The sequence below is a fragment of the Periophthalmus magnuspinnatus genome, chromosome 1 (genome assembly GCF_009829125.3).
Source record: "Periophthalmus magnuspinnatus isolate fPerMag1 chromosome 1, fPerMag1.2.pri, whole genome shotgun sequence".
NCBI classification, from domain to species: Eukaryota; Metazoa; Chordata; class Actinopteri; order Gobiiformes; family Gobiidae; genus Periophthalmus; species Periophthalmus magnuspinnatus.
In genome coordinates this window covers 858,512-873,709 of record NC_047126.1, presented here as the reverse complement: position 1 = coordinate 873,709, position 15,198 = coordinate 858,512, and the positions used below count along the sequence as shown (strand labels likewise).

The following is a 15,198-nucleotide window of genomic DNA, read 5'->3' as shown; positions in this document are numbered from 1 at the left end:
CTCTAGAAGGTTCTGATGAAACGCACAGAAGGATTTGTTGGCATCTAATTCAAAGTCTGATTTACTCAAGATTTAACTCCATAAAATGAGGCGAAATTAGATTTTTTTTTTTTTTTTTTTTCAAATACTAAATAAGATCCAAAATCTCCTCTGTGTATTTTTTTTATTTTTTATTTTTTTAGGTTTTAATATGACAACAAAAACAAGACATTTAATCCTGGCTCTGTCCATGTTTCGGTTTTGTCCGTTTTTACACATAAATATGAAAAACACGTAATACTTTTTTTTTCTTGCTTTTATTTGACTAAACGAAAGAAGTTTCAGGTTTTTATTATAAGTCCAAATCTCTCGTGTCTTGTCCCTAGTCCACCTCCTCCCCCTCACTCCTCCTCCTCCTGCTCCTCCGTCTCACTCCTCCTCCGTCTCACTCCTCCGTCTCACTCCTCCGTCTCACTCCTTTTCCTCGTGCGTCTCACTCCTCCTCCATCTCACTCCTGCTCCTCCGTCTCACTCCTCCTCCTCCGTCTCACTCCTTTCCTCATGCGTCTCACTCCTCCTCCTCCGTCTCACTCCTCCTCGTCCGTCTCACTCCTCCTCGTCGTCCGTCTCACTCCTCCTCGTCGTCCGTCTCACTCCTCCTCCTCTGTCTCACTCCTCCTCCTCTGTCTCACTCCTCCTCCTCGTCCATCTCACTCCTCCTCCTCTGTCTCACTCCTCGTCCGTCTCACTCCTCCTCCTCTGTCTCACTCCTCCTCCTCGTCCGTCTCACTCCTCCTCCGTCTCACTCCTGCTCCTCTGTCTCACTCCTCCTCCTCCGTCTCACTCCTCCTCCTCTGTCTCACTCCTCGTCCCTCATGTCTCGTCCCTTGTCCCTTGTCCCTCGTCCCTCGTCCTCGTTCGTCTCCGCACACACAGGACGTGCACATGTTACGGTCACATGGTTCTTGGTCACATGGTTCTTGTATGTTTCCATGAGGACCGGTCACTATGGTAACCCCCCACACACACCTCATCCCCGTGCACAGAAGTATGTGGCGCCGCAGGTTCACGGAGGGCGGACGTGCGACGGAAACACAATAAAACGATATGAAAAACACAAAAAACGCACAGCCCCTGGACGACGGAGAGCGGAGCTGTGAGGTCGGCCGTGTCATGTGACCTCGTGATGGAACGACCAGCGAAATACGTCAGGCGGGCGGATCCTGTCCCGTTCAGTGTTTTTCTTAATGTAAAGTGTTTGAGTGACTTGAAGTTATGTTTTCATTTTAAAAAGAAAAGACCCAAACTAAAATAATTACTGCATTTTCTGGACTTTTCGTCGCTCTGGAGGATAAGACGCAACGAAAAATGCAGAATAATGAAGAAAAAGCATTTATAAGTCGCATTTTGGGGTAATTTATTTGACAAAATCTGAGCCCAAGAACAGACGTTTTATCTTTAAAGTCAAGTTCTAATAATAATAATAAAATGTGGACCAACAGGCTGAATATCAGTACATCACGCTAACGCTAATGCTAATGCTAACGCTAACGTAACACATTTATATTTATTCAGCTCCATGAAGCACAGACAGAACTGAACACGTGTCTGGTTTGTTAACGTAAGATATTAACAGTTAATCAGATAAATAAAGCAGAAAAAAACAACAAGTTTACTCTGGATCTCACTCCAAATCAATAAATCCACTGAATTCTTCATCCTCGGTGTCGCTTCTGAACAAATCCACCAACTCCAGAGGAAGATGAAGCGTCGCTCGGCAGAATACGACTTTATTTTAGGCTCATTTTTGTTGAGTGTTTGTCTTTTAAATGAGTGTAATGTTGATATTTTAAATGTTGAGTGGTTCAGGAGGAGTAGATACTGGTCCAAGTCTAGAGCCCCTCGCACGACTGTCACTGTGACAAGAACCAACATGTGACTTTATAGATTTGAATCATTTCACATATAAGTCACATCTGTGGAGAAGTCGCACCAACGACAAACTCAACAAAAGTCACACTTAGTCCAGAAAATCCTGTAGTTTCTGATTTACTTGTTGTGTTTAAATGTCGACTGTTGAGCTCAAAGTCTTTTCTGTGGCAGCGTCCAGACCGTGGAACAGCGCCCCCTGTCTGTTAGACCCCTCCGTCTTTAACACCAGACTTAATCCCGCCTCTTCTCCCTGGTATTTAACGTGACACAGGACATACATTTGATTTTTCCCTCTGTGTCGAGTCACTTGTGCGGCTCGTGTTTTGTGGTAATGGTTGACTCGCAGCCGGGGGGGGGGGTCCTCTGTTCCGCCGTGAGTCATCCTCCGTGACGCTCCGAGTTCCCACAAGGCCAGAGCTCCGCGAACGCCGCACGCAAAAGGCCACGTCCGTCAATAAAGCGGCGCACGAGGCCCCGTCCCTGCGCCTGCGTTTGTGACTCTTATGAAATGTGTTTGCCGCGGAGAGGGGGCGGCGCACGGCGTACAGGCGCTCCTCGGCGGGGGGGAGTGGTCTCGCCGCGCTCGGAGGCTGACACGGCTTTGTTGCTATGGTTACGACGGTGTACCGGCTTCATTCGGAGAGTGTGTGATTCAGAGGAACAGAACGGACGCACAGAACGGAGGGGCCTCGACTCTGCCTCGTTATTTCACACGCAAACATCTATGACCGCGACACGTGCAGAGAGTCCCGCGGTACGGCATTCGGCCTGTCGCCATGGAGACGAGCGGGATGCAAGATGTGACCCCCCCCCCCCCCCTTCGGAGTAAGAACACGAGCGTTTCAAGAGCAGAACGACGGCGGTCTCCACTCACACCCAGAAAAACATCTCCAAAGACACAAAGACAGACCCATCGAAGTTTAATGTCAAACCCCTCGACATGGCAACCAACAGACGCACACAAAACAACAGTTATGTAAACAACAACAACAACTACAACTAAACAGAAGAAAAACAACAATTAAACAGAAGAAAAACAACAATTAAACAGCAACTAAACAGAACAACAACAGAAACTAAACAGAGGAACAACAACTAAAGAGAACAACTACAACTAAACAGAAGAAATACAACAATTAAACAGCAACGAAACAGAAAAACAATAGCAACAACTAAACAAAAGAACAACAACAACTAAACAGAACAACAACTAAACAAAACAACAACATCTTTACAGAACATATAAATAGAAGAAAAAGAACAACAACTAAACAGAAGAAAAACAACAATTAAACAGAACAACAACTAAAACTGAAGAACAGCAACTAAACACAAAAACAATAGCAACAACTAAACAGAAGAAAAAGAACAACTAAAACAGAACAACAACTAAACAAAACAACATCTAAACAGAACATCTAAATAGAAGAAAAAGAAGAACAACAACAACTAAACAGAAGAACAACAACAACAATTAAACAGCAACTAAACAGAAAAACAATAGCAACAACTAAACAAAAGAAAAAGAACAGCTAAAACAGAACAACTAAAACTGAAGAACAGCAACTAAACACAAAAACAAAAGGAGTGAACACAAATATCAGATGAGGACAGTATGTTGGATAAGATACAAGCGATTACGTCTCCATAGTAACGGACCTCGACACCCACAAGAAAAGTTACCCGGGGCATCTTTAAAGCTTTGTATTTTTGCTAATGTTAAAGGTCATCACGTAAAACTGACTGATGTGAGGTTTATAAAGCTGTTTCCTCCTCACAAACAGACCTGGAGTTGTGTTTTGTTTCATTCACATGTTTGAGTCACTTTATTATTCGTCTGTCACATCTACAAAAATCAAAACGCTCTGTTCCACCTTGTGATGTCATCAAGTTGGAGTTTTCAAGTTAACTCCTCCTCCTTTCACCTTTAGTTCAGTCGAGTTAAGTGACAACTCCAGGACTGAAATGATCCAAATGATTCTATAAATGAAGGTGTGTGGAGTTTAAAAACACAGTGGAGCACTTCCTGTATCACCACATGATGACATCACAAGGTGGAACAGAGTGTTTTCAGTTTGAGAGAAGAACTCAGCCTAAATCTGCAGGTTTGTGTGTTAAACATGTGAGAATGAAACAAAAAACACAACTCCAGGTCTGTGTGTGACGAGGAAACATTAGATTAAAATAATGTAAATTCAGCTTTTTTAGTTTCTCTGACGTGAAACAAAGACAAACTCTGCTCCTGTAGCATTTGACATTATAGAAGTGGACGGGGTGTGTGTGTGTGTGTGTGTGTGCGTAGGGATGCGTGTATATGTGTGTGTGTATGTGTGTGTATATATGTCTGTGTATATATGTGTGTGTATATGTGTGTGTGTATATGTCTGTCTGTGTGTGTGTGTGTTTGTATCACAGACTCACACGTCTTGTCTCTGTTTCACTGATGCAGGAAGAGCAGAGCATTTCCTCTGGTTAAAAACACGTCTGAGTCACGCTCCAGGCAACACCGCTGTCCTCCCCCTTCTCCTCCTCTGTCTCACTACCCCACCTCCGTGTCACTCCTCCTCCGTGTCACTCCTCCTCGTCCGTCTCACTCCTCCTCGTCCGTCTCACTCCTCCTCGTCCGTCTCACTCCTCCTCCGTCTCACTCCTCCTCGTCCGTCTCACTCCTTCTCCGTCTCACTCCTCCTCGTCCGTCTCACTCCTGCTCCTCCGTCTCACTCCTGCTCCTCCGTGTCACTCCTCCTCCTCCGTGTCACTCCTCCTCCTCCGTCTCACTCCTCCTCCTCCGTGTCACTCCTCCTCCTCCGTCTCACTCCTCCTCCTCCGTGTCACTCCTCCTCCTCCGTCTCACTCCTCCTCCTCCGTGTCACTCCTCCTCCTCCGTCTCACTCCTCCTCGTCCGTCTCACTCCTGCTCCTCCTCCGTCTCAATCCTCCTCCTCAGTCTCACTCCTCCTCGTCCGTCTCACTCCTCCTCCTCCTCCGTCTCACTCCTCCTCCGTCTCACTCCTCCTCCACACTTCCACACTACTTTGTCGGGTTTGGACTTGAGTATTTCACTGGTCTCACTGTCGTTGAGCAGATTTGAACCAGACAAGTAAAAAACAGTGTTTGATGATCAATATTATGGATTTTGATATGAATTTACAAAAAAAAAGTAAAATAACTCTAAAAACAAAGCAAAGAGTGGAGACTTTGAGGATTTGAATAAAAAATGTCCTTTTTTTGTTAAATAATTCCATATATTTTGCTTGTGTCTGATGTGTTTTGTGTGTTTATGAAATGTAGAAAGTGAAATAAATAAATAAAAACATTTAATGAGAGGGTGTGGCCAAACTTTTGAGTGTTTGTTTTATAAATCAAATGGAGAATGCAATATTTATGTTTATTTTACAATAGTATTCATTCTCTGTGTCTATTATTTATCCATCCATCCATTTTCTTCCGCTTATCCGGGGCCGGGTCGCGGGGGCATCAGTCTAAGCAGGGACTCCCAGACTTCCCTCACCCCAGACACGTCCTCCAGCTCCTCCGGTGGGACCCCAAGGCGTTCCCAGGCCAGAGAGACATAGTCCCTCCAGCGTGTCCTGGGTCTTCCCCGGGGCCTCCTCCCGGTGGGACATGCCCAGAACACCTCCCTAGGGAGGCGTCCAGGAGGCATCCTGAGCAGATCTATTATTTATATTTTATTTTATCATAATTTATTACTTTACTTTTACATTTTATGTTTTATTTAATTGTATGTATTTTATTTAATTGTCATATATATATATATATATATATATTTTTATTTTTTTTTCTTAGACATAGGTCTGTATTTACACTTGAACGTGCCACTGTGCGGTACTAACCAGCAGCTCTGTGCCTCCCTCTAGCGGCCGCTCCCTCACAGTACAGCCTGGAGCACGCAGCAGTACCAGGCTCTCCGCCAAGTTTAGACACACGTCAGTGGGGAACGTGTACGTGTGCGTGGACGTGTGCAGCACGTCGTGCGTTTCCCGGATGTACCAAACACTAACATGGATCGCCTGGTGACGGACGTACCGATCAAGAACGGTGAGGAGCACACGTAACTCACGCCACAGCCTCTCAGCACACTCCAGAGCCGCTCCAGAGCCGCCCCAGAGCCGCTCCAGAGCCGCTCCAGAGCCGCTCCGTTACGTGCCCTGCGTAACGGCGCGGCGGCGGCACGAGCCCACTCTGCAGCCACGAGCTCGAGTGGTCCTGTGCGCGCGCCCTGCCCGGGTCTGAGGCTCTGGAGCACGTGGGGTTTGGTTTAACTCTGAGGTAAAGACAAAAACTACAGATACAAACTTCTGTTCACAAGAATCCACTTCATCAGAGCGTCTCTGTGTGTCCTGGAGAAACTGAGCATGAAATTCAACCAAACAACAGAGAGCCAAAACCACGTGACTCCCTGACGTCACTCCTCCTCACGCGCTTGTTACACTAGAGTCTGGGTCTGTGCTCCTACAGAGTCTGCAGTCCTACAGAGTCCTGGGCTGTAGTCCTACGGTCCTACAGAGTCCTGGTCTGTAGTCCTACAGTCCTACAGAGTCCTGGGCTGTAGTCCTACAGAGTCCTGGTCTGTAGTCCTATAGTCCTACATAGTCCTGGTCTGTAGTCCTACAGAGTCCTGGTCTGTAGTCCTACAGAGTCCTGGTCTGTAGTCCTACGGTCTGTGGTCTTTGGTCCTGCAGACTCTGGGTCATTATGAGGCAAAGTTTATCTGTGCAGCACAAAGTGATTCAAAGTGTTTTACAGAATCAGAAAGAATAAAATCACAAACAAATCAGAACATAAATAATCATCATAAAAGTGACATTAAAACAGAAGAGGCAGAAAAAAAAACTTTAGTCACAAACAGAGAAACTGAGTCTGGACTTAAACATCGTCAAAGTCGAGGCCTGAGTCACATCTACAGGAAGAAAGAGATTTAAACTGAACAAAACCACACACTTCAACATGTTTAGACCTGGTTTAGTCCTGGTCCTGGTTTAGTCCTGGTTTAGTCCTGGTTTAGTCCTGGTTTAGTCCTGGTTTAGTCCTGGTTCAGTCCTGGTTCAGTCCTGGTTTAGTCCTGGTTCAGTCCTGGTTTAGTCCTGGTTCAGTCCTGGTTTAGTCCTGGTTTAGTTCTGGTTTAGTCCTGGTTTAGTCCTGGTTTAGTCCTGGTTCAGTCCTGGTTTAGTCCTGGTTTAGTCCTGGTTTAGTTCTGGTTTAGTCCTGGTTTAGTCCTGGTTTAGTCCTGGTTCAGTCCTGGTTTAGTCCTGGTTTAGTCCTGGTTTAGTCCTGGTTTAGTTCTGGTCTGTCTTGTGGCCGTTACAGTCTCTAATCTACTGGAGAGGGCGGAGTCTCGCTGTCGCACACATCACCATTTGGATCCTGAGACTGTACATAGTGAAGCGTCATAGTAAAGTGTAATAGTAAAGTGTCGTAGTAAAGTGTAATAGTAAAGTTTCGTAGTAAAGTGTAATAGTAAAGTGTCGTAGTAAAGTGTAATAGTAAAGTGTAATAGTAAAGTGTAATAGTAAAGTGTAATAGTAAAGTGTAATAGTAAAGTGTCGTAGTAAAGAGTAATAGTAAAGTGTAATAGTAAAGTGTAATAGTAAAGTGTAATAGTAAAGTGTAATAGTAAAGTGTAATAGTAAAGTGTCGTAGTAAAGAGTAATAGTAAAGTTTCGTAGTAAAGTGTAATAGTAAAGTGTCGTAGTAAAGTGTAATAGTAAAGCGTCGTAGTAAAGTGTAATAGTAAAGCGTCGTAGTAAAGTGTAATAGTAAAGCGTCGTAGTAAAGTGTAATAGTAAAGCGTCGTAGTAAAGTGTAATAGTAAAGCGTCGTAGTAAAGTGTAATAGTAAAGCATCGTAGTAAAGTGTAATAGTAAAGTATCGTAGTAAAGTGTAATAGTAAAGTATCGTAGTAAAGTGTAATAGTAAAGTATCGTAGTAAAGTGTAATAGTAAAGCGTCGTAGTAAAGTGTAATAGTAAAGCGTCGTAGTAAAGTGTAATAGTAAAGCGTCGTAGTAAAGTGTAATAGTAAAGCGTCGTAGTAAAGTGTAATAGTAAATTATCGTAGTAAAGTGTAATAGTAAAGTGTAATAGTAAAGCGTTGTAGTAAAGTGTCTTGCTCATGTGCCCTCAGAGTTCCCCCTCATCGGCCTGTGCACCACTCAGAGGAAGCGGCAGGTTCGATTCTCCGCTCGCCATGACATCCTCCTGCTCCGGGAGGTCATCGCTCAGAACCCGTTTGCATCCAAAGAATCAGGTACTGCCCCAGAGTCAAGTGAAAGTACTGAGAAGTGCCCAAAAGTACACGCTCTGAGTACTGCTTTTGAGTACTTGTATTCAGAGTACAGTTACTTTTCTAAATTTTAAGGCATAAGGCTCTTCCTCATTTTGACTTTGAGCTGCATAGTATTATTCAAATTAGACGACGTTACGACGACGTTTAAACCGACGGCGGCCTTTACGACGACGTTTAAACCGACGGCGGCCATTTACGACGACGTTTAAACCGACGCCGGCCTTTACGACGACGTTTAAACCGACGCCAGTGTTTATTACGATGTTTCCGTTGTGACAGGAAAGGTCTGGGCTCGTGTGGGGGAAATCATCACCGCCGCTCTTCAGGACGAGAGCTTTGAGGTCGACGCTCGTAGATGTCGGGAGAGGACCATGCTGCTGCTGGATTACTACAAGAAACAGGACTTCACGAGTCTGCGGAGGTGATCTGCACACACTTTCACTTTCACTTTCACTTTCAGACGCTGCGCAGAGGGTAAAGGACCAAATGTGGCTGTGGTTTTCTTTTTCTTTATTTGTCAGGGATCATGTACAAATGCATTAATCTTATAAAAGAAAAGAGGATTTGTACCAGATTTAGCAGCTGAACACATTAAAGTGCATATTTTACTACAATTAAATTATAAAACTAAATATCTCTAAATATGTCCAGTGCGTTCAGTCCAAACACATAAACATTCAAACTGTGGTAAAGGCTAATCGGACCCAACAAGGCAAGACTCAGGAAAGAGTTACACTGTTTATTTACAGGTTGGGAATAATAGTTCAACAAAGTTCATATTTCAGGTGGGGAGCAGGATCCAGGGGCGGGGCGAGCGGCGCGGCGGGGGAGGAAACCGAGAGCGAGCCGGGGTCAGGGAACGTGGAGTGCAGGGACGGAGACAGGACAATCAGAGACAGAACCAGGAGCAGGGAGCGGGGTCCAGAGACATAGAGAGCGGTGAGCAAGACGAGACAAGACTGTACCAGGGAGGAGAGACGGGGCAGGAGCGGAGCCGGGAGAACGGGAGCCGGGAAGGTCCGGAGAACCAAACCTGGAGAGCAGCGTACAGGAGACCAAAGAGCAGGGTGAAAAGACACAATGCTAAATCAAGATAAGTTAGAGTATTCACATGAGACACGCGGACCATCTGTCAGGTCCTGGCTCCTCTTATCCACGGCAGGTGGTGGTGATTGCGGCGATGGGCTGCAGGTGCACGTGGGAGGAGCCAGGACTCAGCCCAGCTCCGGCTCCGGCAGGTGAGGGAGGGAGAGGAGACAGGGCAGGAGGCGAGACAAGGGACGGAATAGAGCGGATCGAGACAGAAACAGCTCAAATGAACTAGACTGATGTGGACATGTTGGATTTTTTCAAATTTCTAGTAAAATTATTCAAAAAAACGATGTTGTGCTCAGGTTCGGCTCCGAGAGGCTGTACGCACAGAAAGAGGATCTGCTGCATGAGGTTCTGGAGCTGGAGGCGGAGAGGGGGGCTGTGGTCAGTGGGGACAGCGGGAAATATCAGGTAAATATAATAATGTCCCATGTCTTTGTCTTTGTTTGTCTTTACCACAGCCTCAGAGAAACAAATCCAGACGTTTTCCTCAGATGTTCTTGTCCCTCGTCTCTTTCTCTCTCACATTGTCTCTGTCTCCACATATTTTGTTCTGTTGTTTTGTTGCGTCTCGTTTTGTCTCTGTAAACCTTCTCTTCTCTTGAGGAGACATTTCTCAGAGGTTCATTCAAAATCCTCTTTAATCAACAGGACGTGACGCACAAAGAGCCACAGAGGACAACAGAACAAACCTCATTAATCTTATCAGCTGCATTTAAAACTGTAAATGGACTTTGTGGACGCCCTGTTTCTGTTTCTGTTTCTATCGAGCTCATAGTGTTTGAATTTAATATGATTTACACATTTAACAACTTTAAACATGATCATGACGTGTGTGTGAAAGGTTTTAAAAATGTTATAGTTTTATAAATGTTATGGATTTAACATCCTCCTCTCTCCTCTGTTCTCTCTCCTCCCTCTCTCTCCTCCTCTCTCCTCCCTCTCTCTCCTCCTCTCTCCTCTGTTCTCTCTCTCCTCCTCTCTCCTCTGTTCTCTTTCTCCTCCCTCTCTCTCCTCCTCTCTCCTCCCTCTCTCTCCTCCTCTCTCCTCTGTTCTCTCTCTCCTCCTCTCTCCTCTGTTCTCTCTCTCCTCCTCTCTCCTCTGTTCTCTCTCTCCTCCTCTCTCCTCTGTTCTCTCTCTCCTCCTCTCTCCTCTGTTCTCTCTCTCCTCCCTCTCTCTCCTCCTCTCTCCTCTGTTCTCTCTCTCCTCCTCTCTCCTCCTCTCTCCTCTCCTCCTCTCTCCTCTGTTCTCTCTCTCCTCCTCTCTCCTCTGTTCTCTCTCTCCTCCTCTCTCCTCCTCTCTCCTCTCCTCCTCTCTCCTCTGTTCTCTCTCTCCTCCTCTCTCCTCTCCTCCTCTCTCCTCTGTTCTCTCTCTCCTCCTCTCTCCTCTGTTCTCTCTCTCCTCCTCTCTCCTCCTCTCTCCTCTGTTCTCTCTCTCCTCCTCTCTCCTCTGTTCTCTCTCTCCTCCTCTCTCCTCCTCTCTCCTCTGTTCTCTCTCTCCTCCTCTCTCCTCTCCTCCTCTCTCCTCTGTTCTCTCTCTCCTCCTCTCTCCTCTGTTCTCTCTCTCTCCTCTGTTCTCTCTCTCCTCCTCTCTCCTCCCTCTCTCTCCTCCTCTCTCCTCTGTTCTCTCTCTCCTCCTCTCTCCTCTGTTCTCTCTCTCCTCCTCTCTCCTCCTCTCTCCTCTGTTCTCTCTCTCCTCCTCTCTCCTCTCCTCCTCTCTCCTCTGTTCTCTCTCTCCTCCTCTCTCCTCTCCTCCTCTCTCCTCTGTTCTCTCTCTCCTCCTCTCTCCTCTGTTCTCTCTCTCCTCTGTTCTCTCTCTCCTCCTCTCTCCTCCCTCTCTCTCCTCCTCTCTCCTCTGTTCTCTCTCTCCTCCTCTCTCCTCTGTTCTCTCTCTCCTCCTCTCTCCTCCTCTCTCCTCTGTTCTCTCTCTCCTCCTCTCTCCTCTGTTCTCTCTCTCCTCCTCTCTCCTCTGTTCTCTCTCTCCTCCTCTCTCCTCCTCTCTCCTCTGTTCTCTCTCTCCTCCTCTCTCCTCTCCTCCTCTCTCCTCTGTTCTCTCTCTCCTCCTCTCTCCTCTGTTCTCTCTCTCCTCTGTTCTCTCTCTCCTCCTCTCTCCTCTCCTCCTCTCTCCTCTGTTCTCTCTCTCCTCCTCTCTCCTCCCTCTCTCTCCTCCTCTCTCCTCTGTTCTCTCTCTCCTCCTCTCTCCTCTGTTCTCTCTCTCCTCCTCTCTCCTCTGTTCTCTCTCTCCTCCTCTCTCCTCTGTTCTCTCTCTCCTCCCTCTCTCTCCTCCTCTCTCCTCTGTTCTCTCTCTCCTCCTCTCTCCTCCTCTCTCCTCTCCTCCTCTCTCCTCTGTTCTCTCTCTCCTCCTCTCTCCTCTGTTCTCTCTCTCCTCCTCTCTCCTCCTCTCTCCTCTCCTCCTCTCTCCTCTGTTCTCTCTCTCCTCCTCTCTCCTCTGTTCTCTCTCTCCTCCTCTCTCCTCCTCTCTCCTCTCCTCCTCTCTCCTCTGTTCTCTCTCTCCTCCTCTCTCCTCTGTTCTCTCTCTCCTCCTCTCTCCTCCTCTCTCCTCTCCTCCTCTCTCCTCTGTTCTCTCTCTCCTCCTCTCTCCTCTGTTCTCTCTCTCCTCTGTTCTCTCTCTCCTCCTCTCTCCTCCCTCTCTCTCCTCCTCTCTCCTCTGTTCTCTCTCTCCTCCTCTCTCCTCTGTTCTCTCTCTCCTCCTCTCTCCTCCTCTCTCCTCTGTTCTCTCTCTCCTCCTCTCTCCTCTCCTCCTCTCTCCTCTGTTCTCTCTCTCCTCCTCTCTCCTCTGTTCTCTCTCTCCTCTGTTCTCTCTCTCCTCCTCTCTCCTCCTCTCTCCTCTCCTCCTCTCTCCTCTGTTCTCTCTCTCCTCCTCTCTCCTCCCTCTCTCTCCTCCTCTCTCCTCTGTTCTCTCTCTCCTCCTCTCTCCTCTGTTCTCTCTCTCCTCCTCTCTCCTCTGTTCTCTCTCTCCTCCTCTCTCCTCTGTTCTCTCTCTCCTCCCTCTCTCTCCTCCTCTCTCCTCTGTTCTCTCTCTCCTCCTCTCTCCTCCTCTCTCCTCTCCTCCTCTCTCCTCTGTTCTCTCTCTCCTCCTCTCTCCTCTGTTCTCTCTCTCCTCCTCTCTCCTCTGTTCTCTCTCTCCTCCTCTCTCCTCTGTTCTCTCTCTCCTCCTCTCTCCTCCCTCTCTCTTCTTTCAGGAGGAGGAGTTGAATAAACGAGCTCTGGAGGAGCTGACGCTGCTGGAGCAGGAGAAGCCCCCGATCACACACACCAGTACTGCAAGTAAGTACATGAGTACTTTAAAGACACAACACTATGTACACGAGTACTTTAAAGACACAACACTGTGTACACGAGTACTTTAAAGACACAACACTGTGTACACGAGTACTTTAAAGACACAACACTGTGTACACGAGTACTTTAAAGACACAACACTGTGTACACGAGTACTTTAAAGACACAACACTGTGTACACGAGTACTTTAAAGACACAACACTGTGTACACGAGTACTTTAAAGACACAACACTGTGTACACGAGTACTTTAAAGACACAACACTGTGTACACGAGTACTTTAAAGACACAACACTGTGTACACGAGTACTTTAAAGACACAACACTGTGTACACGTGTACTTTAAAGACACAACACTGTGTACACGAGTACTTTAAAGACACAACACTGTGTACACGAGTACTTTAAAGACACAACACTGTGTACACGAGTACTTTAAAGACACAACACTGTGTACACGAGTACTTTAAAGACACAACACTGTGTACACGAGTACTTTAAAGACACAACACTGTGTACACGAGTACTTTAAAGACACAACACTGTGTACATGTGTACTTTAAACAGGTGGGATGTGTAAAGTACTGTACTGTACACATTTGAGTACATTTTACAGTGTGTACTTTATACTTTGAGTGTTTTTTGCCTTGGTGTGTGTACTTTTACTTAAACTCGAGTTGTTCTTCCTCTGGTCTGTAAATGATTTTCTTTATTTACTTCCTCAGTGAAATCGTTTTATTTTATTTTCATTTTCTTTGGCGTCTCAGATAAACGTGGTGGATCTTGTGGTGGATCTGCTCAGGAGCAAAACTAAAACACACAGGTCCATTTAAAACATGAAAAAGGAGCAGAGTTTAAATGTCTCACATTATTAAAGTTTAAAGTCCAGTTTAAATCTGTGACATTTTTAGGAAATAAAATAAACAAGATTTTCCTCCATTTCAGTCCAAGAGCGACAGATTTTAGACAGAGATGAACAGGAGAGCTGGGATTAAAACTTCTACTCATCTGTTTCTCTTTCCTCCTCACCTCTCTCTCCCTCTCCTCTCTGTCTCCTCCTCTCTCTCCCTCTCCTCTCTGTCTCCTCCTCTCTCTCCCTCTCTTCTCCTTCATTCCTTATCTCCTCTTTCTCTCTCCTCCTCCCTCTCTCCTCCTCATCTCCCTCTGTCTCCTCTCTCTTGCTCTCCTCTCCAGCTATCTTCCTCCTGTCCTTCTCTTCTCCTCCCTACTGCTCCTCTCTGTCTTTCCCTTTCTCCTCCTTTCCTCTTTCTCTCTCCTCCTCCCTCTTATTCACCTTATTCCCTCTCTCCTCCTCATCCCTCTCTGTCTCCTCTCTCTTACTGTCCTCTCAGGCTCTCTTCCTCCTCTTTCTCTTTCCTCCTCACCTCTCTCTCCCTCTCCTCTCTGTCTCCTCCTCTCTCTCCCTCTCCTCTCTGTCTCCTCCTCTCTCTCCCTCTCTTCTCCTTCATTCCTCCTCGCCCTCTCTCCTCCTCCCTCCAGTCCAGAGACTTTATCTCTAAATGTCGTCTGGTTGTTTTCTGTGACAGAAACGATACAGATCTTTCCTTTTCTCCTCTGTCTCTCAGCTGAGGCGGAGGAGGAGCACGAGGAGCTGGCGGAGCTGGCGGCCCCTCCCACCGCCAAGCGCCCGTGTCAGTGCTGCTGCCAAACCTACTCGGAAATCCTGAGCTTTCTGGAGAAACGCTCCGAGGCCGAGCAGAGGCTGAGGGAGGAGCAGCTGGCCCTGCGTCGAGAGGAGCTGGAGATTCAGAGGAGTGAGTGTCTGTGCGTCTGCGCGCGGGATTTGAACGTGACCTCGTACTTGACGCGTGATCTCGTTACGTTTCAGGTAAGATCGCTTTAGAGAGAGAGCGGCTGGGAGCGGAGAGACGAGAACGAGAGCGGAGGTTTGAACTGGAGAGTCAAGAGAGGCAGGTCATTCTGGATCTGCTCAAAGAGAAAGTGCTCAAGAGTTAGTCTGAGTGTGTTCAACGGCGGCGGCGGCGGCGGCGGCACAGACTCTGGAGACGTATTAACGAAAAACACGACTGTGAATGAGCTGCTGCACTTTAGGCACAAATATACAACTCTAAAACTCTGCTAAATCTGTAGTTTGTACCACAGAGTGTGTAAAGACGTGGACTGAGTGAGTGCGACGCCACAGCGGTTTTTCAATAGAAAGTGAACTGGAGCCAGAGTCGACTGAACCAGAAGTGCGTCCACGATCACTTCCTGCTTGGAGCTAGCAGGTTAGCATCTAATAAAAAATCTAATGAACAGCAGTGGAAAAGCAGTTCTTTAAACAACACAGACTACTCTGAAAAAGTATTTACTTACAGAATACTAATATATTTTCTAACGCGTTCTGTGAGTACTGCGCTCTGAATACTTTGAATATTTTTACATTGAGCTGCATTTAAATTATAGTGTAAATACTTGACGTAGGATTAAAATCAGCTTCATGTTTGTTTCACTGTTTGTTCTGTGTCACGACCAGGAGTTTTAGATTTTTTCTCACTGATTCTGTGCAGTTTGAGCCTAAATTATGTCGAAGTAGAAAAGTAACTGTAATCTGAATACCCCCAAAT

The 15,198-nt window shown here is 46.5% G+C and overlaps 1 protein-coding gene across 1 annotated transcript; it reads left to right on the top strand.

The window, feature by feature from the left end:
• The first annotated feature begins 5,877 nt into the window (after positions 1-5,877).
• si:dkey-45d16.4 (trichohyalin) lies at positions 5,878-14,591 on the top strand. The gene is made up of 7 exons (XM_055222557.1): positions 5,878-5,969; positions 8,054-8,176; positions 8,495-8,636; positions 9,610-9,718; positions 12,510-12,594; positions 14,197-14,385; positions 14,460-14,591. The coding sequence occupies exons 1-7, from the start codon at positions 5,933-5,935 to the stop codon at positions 14,585-14,587; spliced, it is 813 nt and encodes a 270-aa protein (XP_055078532.1). The 5' UTR covers positions 5,878-5,932; the 3' UTR covers positions 14,588-14,591.
• The last annotated feature ends 607 nt before the right edge of the window (positions 14,592-15,198 follow it).

Bases quoted from the DNA above. Each gene is read 5' to 3' on its own strand.
- si:dkey-45d16.4 (XM_055222557.1), top strand. From the start codon at position 5,933: ATGGATCGCCTGGTGACGGACGTACCGATCAAGAACG. The intron at 12,595-14,196 runs GTAAGTACATGA...TCTGTCTCTCAG, and splicing joins CACACACACCAGTACTGCAA to CTGAGGCGGAGGAGGAGCAC. The intron at 14,386-14,459 runs GTGAGTGTCTGT...GTTACGTTTCAG, and splicing joins GGAGCTGGAGATTCAGAGGA to GTAAGATCGCTTTAGAGAGA.